The sequence below is a fragment of the Colobus angolensis genome, unplaced genomic scaffold (assembly GCF_000951035.1).
Source record: "Colobus angolensis palliatus isolate OR3802 unplaced genomic scaffold, Cang.pa_1.0 Scaffold247, whole genome shotgun sequence".
Classification (NCBI taxonomy): domain Eukaryota; kingdom Metazoa; phylum Chordata; class Mammalia; order Primates; family Cercopithecidae; genus Colobus; species Colobus angolensis.
The window spans coordinates 2,426,070-2,439,348 of record NW_012115677.1 but is presented as its reverse complement, the minus strand read 5'-3'; the positions used below and the strand labels follow the sequence as shown (position 1 = coordinate 2,439,348).

General features: G+C 40.9%; 1 protein-coding gene across 1 annotated transcript in view; it reads right to left on the bottom strand.

The window, feature by feature from the left end:
- METAP1D (methionyl aminopeptidase type 1D (mitochondrial)) overlaps positions 1-7,119 on the bottom strand; it is a 57,720-nt gene extending 50,601 nt beyond the window's left edge. Inside the window, exon 1 of the mRNA XM_011945949.1 lies at positions 7,050-7,119. Within this exon, the coding sequence (XP_011801339.1) occupies positions 7,050-7,104 (55 nt within the window). The 5' untranslated portion in view covers positions 7,105-7,119. The remainder of the gene's footprint in view (positions 1-7,049) is intronic.
- Between the last annotated feature and the right edge of the window lie 6,160 nt (positions 7,120-13,279).

Sequence of the window (13,279 nt, the reverse complement as noted above, 5' to 3'; positions counted from 1 at the left end):
ACCGTGTCCAGCTAATAAGTACATTATAACAAAGTAAGCCATACTTTGAAAGGTGACACATTCTCTCTAGAGTCTCAGTATCTTTGGGTTTGCTATGGTTTGACCATGCACGTCTACTGAATTCTTATTCTTCTATTTTTCTACTTTGTTCAGGCAGTGCTATACTTTAGAAGACTAAAAATGGTGTGTAAAGATGCTTTAACAATAAATACGTAATTAAAGTAACATACTAATCATGACAAGTTTATGAGAAAATCAAGAATCAAGTTAGAATATATTTTTAACGTCCTTAAATTATTACAGGGAATTCATAGGTATAACAGACATTAAAAACAAGCACTCTCCTTCCTTTTTTACTCCTAAGAAACTAATTTTCCACCATAGCTTCACATTTTTGCATATCTAAATTTGTTATATAGTTTGTGGCAAACCTTATTTTTCTTTATAAGTCTTCCTTTCAGAGATGACCAAGATATTATTGGTAAATGAAAACCAAGTTGCAGATTATATACACAGCATGTTACTACTAAGAAAACACACACACAGAAGTCTGCTCATGTGTAGGAAAAAAGTCTAGGTGAGAATAATTACTAAGTTTTCCTGTTTCAAACTCTTCAATGTTTATCCACTGCTTTTTGAACATAGTTTCAACTTCCCATTATGGCCTTGAGGGCCTGCATGGTCTGACCCCACCTCCCTCTGGCCTCCTGGCACTCCACCCTCCTGTCACTCACTGCCGCCAGTCACAGGGGCCCCCTTTCTGCTCCGCAGAGACACTAAGCTCTTTCTGGGCTCTGCATTTGCTCTTTCACCAAGTCCTCACATCACTGGCCCATTCATGGCCTTTGAGCCTCAGCTCAAATGTCACTTCATCAGCAGACCTTCTGGGACTTCTCTCTCTAAAGTGGCCCCCCCCCCCCCCAGTTACTGGCACCCTCTTAGCTTTGTTTATTTCCCTAAACGCACGGTTCTCATTTTGAAGTTATCATGTTTATTTGTCTAATTGCGTCTATTGTTTCCCCATCAGAATGGCAACTACGTGAGGTCTAAAACCCCAGCCCCCACCAGTCCCAGTGGACCTGGCGCATTTAATCCCTCGCCAAATCAAGAGACTTGCAGCTGGGGGATCTGGCCCTCCCTTTCTTTAGGTCTCTTCAGTCTGGTGAAATCCTTATCACTTTGCACCTAAATTTTCTTCTTTCAGAGTTTAACTTCTATAGTTTGGACTTTACTTTCTTACCAAAAGAACTTGTCACATGAGCAGACACAACAGAAGGAAGAGAGTAAATTCCACTGCTACCTGGAAAGTGGGGGGGAATGAGAAAACTTCATGCAAACTTTAGCACAAACGACAACTGAAGAGGAATTAAAAATGAAGGAAAAGATTTTTAGAAATTATAATGTAAGTCAGAAGGGAATATGACATACACATGTGTACACGTATACAATTGTCAATACATATACACACTCATATCCTTACACACACAAATAGAGTCATGCATCACTTAACAACAGGGATACATTCTGAGAAATGCATCATTAGATGATCTGTCATGTGTGAACATCATAGAGGGTACTTACACAAACCTAGATGGTATAACCTACTACACCCCTACGCTATATGGGACAGCCTGCTCCTAGGCTACAAACCTGTATAGCATGTCAGTGCACTGAATATGGTCAGCAACTGGAACACAATGGTAAGCATTTGTGTATCTAAACACGGAAAAGGTACTGTAAAAACAGCATTATACTCTTATGGGACCTGCCATCATATATGCAGTCCATTGTTGACCAAAATATCATTATAGGGCATGTAACTGTGGGTATGTGATTTACCTATAAGCACAAGATGACACCTGATGCCTAACTCTAGACACAGAGGCATATGGTTTTGTGTGTTAGGTTGGGAGTTTTCTAGTATTTATCATCTACCCCAGTGTCTGGCATACAGCCGGCAATCAGTGGGTTTGCTGAATAAAGGAATAATTCCATTCATTCTCAGTTCCTGGAGTAATCTTGGCATATCCAACCTCATTCTTCTAGACCCTCTTCTTCTAGACCCCTTCATGTTGCCCTGAAGGAGGGTACTGGGGTATGGGGAATTGACTTAGTTAATGCTCTAAGTCATAATTGTGTGCCCCATAATTGTGTACCCAGAAACCTTATGTTGGACAAAATAAGTAAATATAGATAATAAAAATTTATCCCCTTCCCTCTGGATAGGATGGTGGTACAGCATTGGTGACTGTCTTACTTGTATTTGCACCTGGTCAACTTACCTGCAACTGTGATTTCACTCGAGGGCCCTCAACTTTCTGTTCTGTCATCCATTCATCTTAACATGTCTCAGAAACAGAAATAAATTTGGGGGACACTAGGACCAATTTTAAAGATTACTATATTGTGGAAATGAAACTAAGATATGAGAGCAAGAAAGCCTTTCTGGTTTCTATAGCAAACAGAATGTCTAGGTAGGCAGCTATGGGTTCACTGTGAAAGCTATGAAAGCTCTAAAAGTCTAACTTAGAAAAGAAAAACCTCCATGATGAGGGGGAGAGATTCATGAGCTACTCACTAAGTTAAAATATGAGGATCTCCCTAAGGAAATAAAGGATCTCAGCAATGACCATCAGTGGTGGTAACATGACAAAAAGCAAGACAACCAAACGTGTGCCTCCTGAAAGATGTACAGGACGCTATCTGTGATGTATTCCTGCCAAAAAACTGAACTTGAATCTGATCATACTTCAGGAGGGAAGTGATTAAACCACCAATTTGCAGGGAACAGGAGGGGAAAAAAAGGTAAATGATATCATGGGGACCCAAAAAGCAAAATCCAGACTGAGAAAATCTATAGAACAAATGACCTGGTTTCGTCAACAAATAAATAACAAGGAAAAAAACAGAGACAGGAGGAACCTATAGAATAAAAGATTAGAGACATATCAGCCAAGTGCAACATGGGACTATGTTTGGTTCCTAATATCTAACATTTGCTTCTACAAATCGCCTTGGAGGAGGGGTGCAGGAAAGGGTGAATGTCGAAGTGAATCAAGATTATTGAAGTTGTGAAGACAGGCACGCTGAGTCCAGGAGTTTAAGGATGCACTGAGCTGACTGTGTCACTGCACTCCAGCATGTGCAACAGAGCAACCCAGACTCTTAAAAAAAAATCTGATGGATGTTGGGTGATACTTCTATCTCTTACATGGAGACTCATACTATTCTCTCTAATGCATATTTAAAATTTTCCATAACACGGTGCATGCCTGTAATCCCAGCACTTTGGAAGCCCTGGGAGGCTGAGGTGGGCAGAACACTTGAACCCAGGAGTTCAAAATCAGCTTGGGCAACATGGCAAGACCCCATCTCTACAAAAAAATATAAAAATTATCCAGGTGTGGTGGCACTTGCCTGTAGTCCCCACTACTCAGGAGGCCTAGGTGGGTGGATTGATTGAGCCCTGAAGGTTAAGGCTGCAGTGAGCCATGATCGTGCCACTGCACTCCAACCTGGGCCACAGAGTGAGACCTTGTCTCAAAATAATAATTTTTTTCATAACAAAAAGCTAAAAAAATTGTCAGTTAATATAATACCCATCAAAACAGATCTACACCATATCTTTTAGAGCTTTCACAGCTCTAAAAGTTCTAATAGCCAATAATTGCATCAATATCACACTGGGTGCTTATTAAAATGTAGATTTCTGGGCTCTGCCCTAGAACAATTGATTGAGAAAACCCAGTCTGGAACCCAGGAATCTCTATTTTAACAAACCAAATTATGTTTACACACACCAAAGTTTCTTAACCAATGATTCCTACTACACAAAAGTTTGAGAACCATGGGCTAGCCATTTTGTGTCAGGCTTTATTCTCACTTTCCAAATGAGAAAATCAAAGTTTGGACATAAATTAACTGACCAGAGTTCACTATGAGACCCTGAAGGAATTGGGATCACTGAGCCTCTCAAATCTTGATTTTCTAGTTTACTGCTCAAGCATCAACTGAACAATATGGCCTCATTAAAAAATATATTATCATTAGCTTTTAAAAGTTTGGTTCAAATTCTACCAGAACCAATTTGTCCTTTTGACTCTTCAAGATTAAAACACATACACACACACATACACATACACACACACACACACACACACAATCTATATATCTTTAAAAAGGAGGCTTTATCAGGATGTAAGAAATAGCTTGGCATTCTGATAAAGTGGAGGTGTTCACGGACAAATCCTGGGGATTTGGCTGAAAACCGAAAGCCCATTTTCATTTGATAGGGTCTTAGTATAAGGTATATAGCAGGGGGTCACCTGCTTGCCATTGGTGAAGATTACATGTCAGGAAGTCATGTCTTTTTTCATGGTTAGGGTTCTGGAGGTCAATTTTTATCTGCCTGGAGAGGTCATTGGTTGGGCTTTGTGGTTTGGATTTCTCAGAATTATTCTTGTTTGTAAAGACACCATTGGCTTCCATGCTTGGTAATGGTCTTTCAGCAGGTAATTAGAGCAAGTATGAGGTGGGTACATTTTTCTGTTTATCTAAATAGCTACTTTCACAACCTTCCCCTTTTTGGTATCAATCCAAGTGGTCTGATTTTGAATTAAGGAGGGGATTTTAAATGGAGGTACACAGATCCTTAAATGAGCAAAAACCAGTACCTTCATCTTTTCCCAATATTTTATGAAACACAACATTTTATGTCAAACACACAAAACAGCTGAAAGAATTTTACAATGAGGCCGAGCGTGGTGGCTCACTCCTGTAATCCCAGAGGTGGGCGGATCACGAGGTCAGGAGATTGAGACCATCCTGGCTAACACGGTGAAACCCCGTCTCTACTAAAAATACAAAAACAAAAATTAGCCCGGCATGGTGGCGGGTGCCTGTAGTCCCAGCTACTCGGGAGGCTGAGGTGGCAGAATGGCGTGAACCCAGGAGATCGAGCTTGCAATGAGCCAAGATCCCACCACTGCACTCCAGCCTGGGCAACAGAGCGAGACTCCGTCTCAAAAAAAAAAAAGAGGATTTTACAGTGAACACTCACACTACCTAGATTCTACAATTAACATTTTACTATACTTACTCTTAACCACATTTCTAAACATTTCACTATCCATTCATCCATCTTTTTCAGGAAGTGCATTTCAAAGGAAGTTTTAACGATCAAGATCAGTATCCACTCTCCTACCATACTTCAACATGCTAGATTTTAATATATGTTTATAAGTTCCTTTGTTGGTATCTTAAGGTAAAATTTACATACCACGATATGCACAAATCTTAAGGTACCATTGAATGAGTCCTGACGAATTCACGTACCGGTGTAACCAACACCTACCAAAATACAAATTATTATCAACCTTCCAGGAGGTTCTCTCCTCCCTTCCAAGCAAATCCCTGCCCTCACCCAGTACTTATAAAAATATGTGGTCTGATGCTTCCACATCATCTGGTGAGGTCAGGGACTGAAATCACTGTAACAATTGTCAAGTGGGATAACTTAGGCCACTTGAAATTAATTTTTTTTTTAGATCACATTAACATGATATGAAAACAAAAGTTCAGTCACTTAACAGTCAGTTTAAATGCTTTTCCCACTTGACTATGTCCCAATTTTTCATTTCAAAATTTCCAAATTAAACTGAAATTAAATTTGTGACTTCAGACTGTTTCCAAGCAAACCATTATTTTATTTTTATTTTTATTTTTTGAGGTGAGGTTTTGCTTTTGTTGCCCAGGCTGGAGTGCAATGGCACAATCTCGGCTCACCACAACCTCTGCCTCCTGGGTTCAAGCAATTCTCCTGCCTTAGCCTCCTGAGTAGCTGTAATTACAGGCATGTGCCACCATACCCGGCTAATTTTTTGTATTTTTAGTAGAGATGGGGTTTCTCCATGTTGGTCAGGCTGATCTCGAACTCCCAATCTCAGGTGATCGGCCTACCTCGGCCTCCCAAAGTGCTGGGATTACCAGTGTAAGCCACTGTACCCAGCTGCAAACAAACAATTTTTTATAACTTTTTGTCAAGACAAATCTATAGGAATAGCTAGTATGGAGGAAAAGAACCATAAATACATTTAAAAAGAGACAAAAACAATTCATATAGAAAATGCAATTAAGTTTAATTGCATTGACTGCTAATACTCACCTTACCATCTTAAAAACAAGTATTTGAAATAAATTCTAATAAAAGGAAAAGTCACAAGTATGTTACATAGCTAAACAGCACAGATTTGCTTAATATTTACATTTTTATTATGATTCCAAATCTAATACAACCCAGATTGCAAAAATTAACAATTCTACTATTTTTTACTTACGCAAGCAAAGGCAGTAAGATTACTAAGAATATTCTTAGGATATCTGAAAACTACCAATAAACAGCATCTTTTTTCTTATTTGTTTAATAACTGCTGTCATTCTTTTTGTGCACAGCAATCACAAGATGTCAAACAAATTCTGCCTTGATTGTGAGTACTGATAGATGTCTCTGCTTGTTTTTATTAAAAACAAAAAATTTTCCCTCCATTAATTACCAACACTGGAGAAGTCGGGGCACTGCTGGGATGTTCACCAGCCTCTGGGCAAGGAGAGATGCAGCTCAAGAAAACCACAGAGCAAATGTGAATGCCGGAACACATTTTTCTTTAACTCCCCTGGGGATCCGGCGACTCAACGTCTTAGATTCCCTTAAAGGGAAAAGCAGGAGTCTGCATGGGGGGCAGGGTGGGATCATGTTTATCAGTCACAACAGTTCATCTGGGCCTGGATCCAGGTAGTCTGCATGTCTAAATTTGATGAAATATAGGCGCCACCAGGTAACAGTAGTGGTCAGGGAGCATGCCAGAAACCTGTAACTCAAAACTAAAAAATGAAATTAAAAGACTACTCTAGCTAGGCAATTTCTTTCTTCAGGATGCAATAACTGCAAACTACAAACTTGAAAGAACAGACAATTCTTTGTTTTAAAGTTTCTTCTTCCTAATGTTAACACAACATCTGGGCCAGAAAAATAGACACAAAGATTTTCATACTTGCAGTTCGATACTGAGCAAGCAGAACTTGCTCTCCTCTTCCTCCTTTCCCCATCCTTCTCTCCTCATTCTGCATGGGAGCTTGGCCGACGGCAGGGAGCCAAGGCCAGGGAGGTCTTGGGTGTATCCGGAGGGCAGGTACTCGGGGCAGTGGTGGCTGAGCAGACGCCTGACCCTGTCCTGTCAATAAACCTTAACCCCGACCTGCCAAGCCCCTGAGCCGCTCTTCTCTGTCTAGCCTTTTCTCTAATTGCTCTAAAAATGACTCTTCATTTAAAAGTACCTTTGTGTAAACACCCCACAGGAACTGACAGTCATCAGAATCACCACACAGTTCTAGTTTTTCAGAAACGCAAGAAAAGTCTTTTACTGTTTGGTAGGACTTTGAAAATCAGTTTCAACTGCTGTGCAAAACAATGCTCATCACTCTTTTCGGTTACTCTGCAGGTGACATTAATTTTGACTTTTAAGACTGTTTACAATGAAACATTAGAGCTTTTGATTAAGTAAGTTATTTGAGAGTAAAGATGGAGAAGTGATTTTCCTTGCAAAAACAGACTGCTTCTCTTACTTAGTTCTAAGCACCCCAGAGAGGTTAAGCTAAGTCTCCGGCTTCCTCATTCCATACCAGAAGTCCTGTGCTTCTTCATACCATTCCATCCCTATAAATTCTAAAAGGACCAATATCTTTTTACCTAAATGGGAAAATGCAAACAAAAACTTAAAACGAAGAGGTGAGGAGATAATAGAAGAGTTTTTAGAGTATAGGTATTTTTTTAATAATAAAATTAACTCTGCCTTGTAGACAAGTACAAAACAACTTTTTTCTGGTTTGTGGCTTTTTTTAAACAGTAGTAAAAACATTTGTATAAACATAATTTACTTTTGACTCCTTAGAAGCAATTCCCTGAGTCACTAAATTATTTATTTCCTATTGACATAATGGGAAAGCCATTTACTGTCAACTTTATAAAAGGAAACCAGACCTGAATTTTGCAAATCCCAAGTTCTCTTCTGATTACATGTAGGTTAAATCCTGCCTTTTAAAGTATGGCTTATTTAAATAGCTCAAAATTTTAAAAATTACTCTCTCTAGTAATTTATTACTAAACACTGACAAGTAAAAGAAAGCCTCCCTAAATGTTCTATTTTCTCCATAGTACTCATCACCTTCTAAGATACTTTGCTTTACTTATTTTATTTGCTTATTGCCTACCAATGGAAACTCCTAGAGGGTAGGGGTTTTGTCTGTGTTGATGTACTCCAAATGACTAGAACAGTGTCTGGCATATAGTAAGCCCTCAATAAATAGTTTTAGAACTAGTGAATAAGAATTGGACACATTGTGCAAACACTCTTAAATGAAACAAGGGTATTTATCTTATTTCTACTTATCTACTTTACTCTACATTTCAGTATAAGCTTTTATTGTGGGCCCGAAAGAAGACAGCCTCTGCTTTTTTTGTTGTTGTTTTTAATCAACTACCCGAAAGCTTTACCTGCCCTCCCCAATACCAGTTAAATTGCAAAAAAAAAAAAAAAAAAAAAAAAGCCTTGATATTTCAGAGTTGAAGCAGATTTTAAAAACAACTTAAAACTGAGATTAGGCCGGGCACGGTGCTCACGCCTGTAATCCCAGCACTTTGGGAGGCTGAGGCTGGTGGATCACGAGGTCAGGAGATAGAGACCATCCTGGCCAACATGGTGAAACCCCATCTCTACTAAAAATATAAAAATTAGCCGGGCTACAGGCATGCGCCTGTAGTCCTCGGCTACTTGGGAGGCTGAGGCAGGCGAATTGCTTGAACCCAGGAGGTTGCAGTGAGCCAAGATTGCACCACTGCACTCCAACCTGGAGATAGAGCAAGACTCCGTCTAAAAAAAATAAAACAAAAACAGACAAACAAACCTGAGATTGGAGCCCTAGAATGCCCCGAGGAATTTGTTGAACATGCAGATTCCCATGCCTTACCTATACCTACTGACTCAAATCCATATGTTCAAGTAATTTATAGTCTAGAAGAGAAAAAATGATTAACTAATTAAGTGATGGTTACAATATAGCACTAGAGGTATGATCAGGAAGCCACTGGAATCAAGAGGTGGCTCATCTATATCAAATGGTACTTGAGATGAATTTTAAAGAATGAACAGAAATGTATTGCTAGATGAAGATTAGTGGCATGCGCAATTCACAGAGAGTAGGTGTTATAAAGTTTATAGGTGCTAAGGCTTGACGGAAGAGGGTCCATCACAAGATTAGAGATGTAGGCTGAGGGTCAAAATAGGAAGGGCTTTGTATTCTAAAATAAGGAACTTAAATTTTATCTTAGAAACTATGGGAAGACATGAAAGCATCTTTTTTTTTTTTTTTTTTTTCATTCTTGTTGCCCAGGCTGGAATGCAGTGGGGCAATCTTGGCTCAATGCAACCTCCACCTCCCAGGTTCAAGCGATTCTCATTCCTCAGCCCACCACCATGCCCAGCAAATTTTTATATTTTTAGTAGAGATGGGGTTTCATCATGTTGGCCAGGCTGGTCTTGAACTCCTGACCTCAGATGATCTGCCTGCCTCAGCCTCCCAAAGTGCTGGGATCACAGGTGTGAGCCACCATGCCCGGCCAGGAAGACAATAAAGCATCTTGAGCACAGAAAAGTTATGATCTATTACCTTAATTTTTTATTTATTTATTTTTTTTGAGATGGAGTCTTGCTCTGTCACCCAGGCTGGAGTGTAGTGGTGCTATCTTGGCTCACTGCCAACTCCACCTCCTGGGTTCAAGTAATTCTCCTGCCTCATCCTCCTGAGTAGCTGGGACTACAGGCACACACCACCATGCCCAGCTAATTTTTGTATTTTTAGTAGAGACGGAGTTTCACCATGTTGGCCAGGATGGTCTCGATCTCCTGACCTGGTGATCCACCTGCTTCGGCCTCCCAAAGTGCTGGGATTATAGGCGTGAGCCACCGCGCCCGGCCGATCTATTACATTGTAGAAATATCTGCAGAATGGATTGGCTGAGTTGGGCTGGGGTTTGGGGCAGGTTGGAGATGAAAATAAACAAAAAGGTTATTGTACTATGGAAGGGGACAAGTGATAATGGCCTGATTGGGAAGCCACCAAGGAGGCAGAATCTACAGTGGCTGTGTGTTGGGATGAAGGAGAAGGAGAAGCCTAGAAACTACCTACCTACCCTCTTCTCCCCCACCATTTCTGGCTTATGACCCTGGTAAATGCTAAAGTTACTAACCTGAACAGGGAAAAGAGGAGGAGGAGCAGATTTGTAGGCAAAGATGATGAGCTCCATTTTGGACACACAGACACTACAGTGGTGTGATTCCTCCAAGTACATCATTATCATCACCTGGGAACTCGTTAGAACAATCCAGGTGCCAGAGATGATGAATTCCTCTTCACGAGCTCTTGTTTTTAACACAGGTTCTAAAGGAGCTAAGTGATCAGTCAACAAGCCCACCAGATGATTCTAATGCACACTGAGGTTTAGAACCACTGGGACAGACTAATCTCCAGCTTCAGAGGACAGCCAGATTTCAGGACCCATCAATAAAGAAACGGCAGCTGAAGCCATAGGCGGCCAGCTAAGAGACTTGCTCAAGGTCACAGGAGAAGTTAAATCCAGAACTGAGGTTACTCCTCCTCCTATAGTCTTGTGTTCCTACCTCTGTACTACCCAGAAATGTCTCTTAAATGAGTCTCTTATTTCAGATGAAGATGTAAATTCAAATTCAATTGTATTATTTTTATTTTTTATTTTAATTTTTTGAGATAGGGTATCACTCTGTTGCCCAGACTGCAGTGCAGTGGCGTGATCACTGCTCACTGAAGCCTCGACCTCCTGGGCTCAATCCATTCTTCCACCTCAGCCACCCGAGTAGCTGGGACTACAGGCTCATACCACCGTAATTAGTTTACAGGACTCACTTCCACCTACTGTACTGAATCGTCTCATTCCAAACAGTGTTAGGTTCTCCTGCAGCAGCATTGTAGTGTCCCACAATAGCTTTGTGAATACTGAGAAGCAGTTAGAGGTGGTGGCAGCTTAGTTTCCCTGGTAGGCCAGTTCTACTTGCTCCCCTTATGGGCCAGTTCAGAGCAACTGTTCTGGGAATTGTTCCTTCAGGCTCAGTCTACAGGCTATTTCTCTAACTTCTCAACAATTAGAAACACCCAATTCCTATACTAAAGGCACTTTTGCTTAAATAGCTAGAATGCCTTCAGTTTCCTGCCATTGAGCCCTAACTTGTGGGGTGGAAGGAAGTAAGAGATGGACAGACAGGTAGGCAGAGAGGCAAAATCACAACTATTAGGGAAGATCAAGAAAGGCTCTACAAAGATAATGATGCTTGTAAGAGTCCTTATTTATAGATAGGATTTTGACAAAAATGAGGGAACAACATTCTAGACTGAAGATAAAGGTATAGTAGAGTTATAAAAGCCCATAATACATTAGGGTTGACTGATCTAGTTTTTGCTAAGGTAATGAGTATGCTTATGCAGAGGAGTAAGCTTTGACCACACTCTGAACGAGTTAAAGTGCTTACGATAAACAGTTTACCTTTAATTTAGCAAACTACTAAAGTTTTTCAATAGGGTAATGCCAATAGCAAAAATGACTCCTTAGGGAAATGAAAAGGGGAGAATAACTTGGAGTGGATAATGAAGATGGTACAGTTAGGAGGCTAACACAAGAGGCCAGATGAGAAGCAAAGAGAGATTAAACTCTGTGGTGATTTAGGGAATCACCACAAAGTGGTGAATGAATACCAGAGACTGCAGAGGTGTCCTTTACATAACTTGACAATTGGTTGAATACATACATATCAGAGAAAAGGTGTTCCAAAATTACTCTGAGCCGTGTGTAGTGGTACACATCTACAGTCCCAGCTACCAGCAAGGCTGAGGCAGGAGGATTGTTTGAGCCCAGGAGTTCGAGCCAGCCTGGGCAACAGAGTAAGACTCTGTTTCAAAAAAAAAAAAAAAAAAAGGTGATTGGGAGAACAGAGGTGCTACTAACAGAAAGAGGGAACACAGGAATATGAGTTGGTTCTGGTCCAGGGAAGATTTAGAGTTTGGCTTTGGACTTACTGAATGTGAAATGGCACCCTATGTGAGGGTGTCTAGGGGCACCTGGAAATGTAGGGTTGGTGCTGAGAGGCCAGCCATGTTACATCTGGAAACTTACCTCAACATCTGATGACAATTTATCTGAAATATTAACTAAAAAGTAATTAACTATAGAGCCTTCCTACTTCTCTGGCTACTCTTCATTCTCCTTTGTAGGCTTCTTTTCTCTGATCACCCCTTACATATCAGTTTTCCTTAGGGTTCTGTCCTTGCTCCTCTTCTTCTAAATAATCCACCTTCCCCTGTGGAGCTTATATTGTCACCATATGCTTTTGACCTCCACATCTGTACCTTCAGCCCAGGTCCCTCTCCAGAACTTGCCTGACCTGTTTATCTCCTCTACTTATTGGAACTCTCCTCTTGGCTGTCTCTAGGCACTTCACACTCAACGTGACCCTAGTTAACTGATCATATTCTGCTGTGCGCGGTGGCTCACCCCTGTAATCCCAGCACTTTGGGAGGCTGAGGTGGGTGGATCCTGAGGTCAAGAGATTGAGACCATCCTGGCCAACATGGTGAAACCTCATCTCTACTAAAAATACAAAAATTAGCCAGGTGTGGTGGCACGCACCTGTAGTCCCAGTTACTCGGGAGGCTGAGGCAGGAGAATCGCTTGAACCCGGAAGGCGGAGGTTGCAGTGAGCCGAGATCACGCCACTGCACTCCAACCTGGTGACAGAGTAAGACTCCGTCTCAAAAAACAAACAAACAAACTGATGATATACTTTTCCAAATTTCATCCTTCCTCACTCAACTACCCAAGACAGAGCCTGGGGCTCAGGGGGTCAGTCACCTCTCATCCCTTTCCATCATCATCATCATCATCCCCAAACCCAAGCAACACCAATGTGAATCGACTTCACAAATATCTCCTAAAATGATTCACTTCCCTCTACTCCCATGACCCTGACTCAGGCGATCATCTATCACTCAAAACACTTGCAATTGCTTCCCCACTAGTCTCTCTGTTTCCAGAGTCATCCTCTTCCAAATCATCCTTCTCCCTGAAGTGAGATCTTTACACCATGTTAATCTGAACATGTCACATCCTTGCTTATAATCCTCCTAGTCTCCCCAACTACCC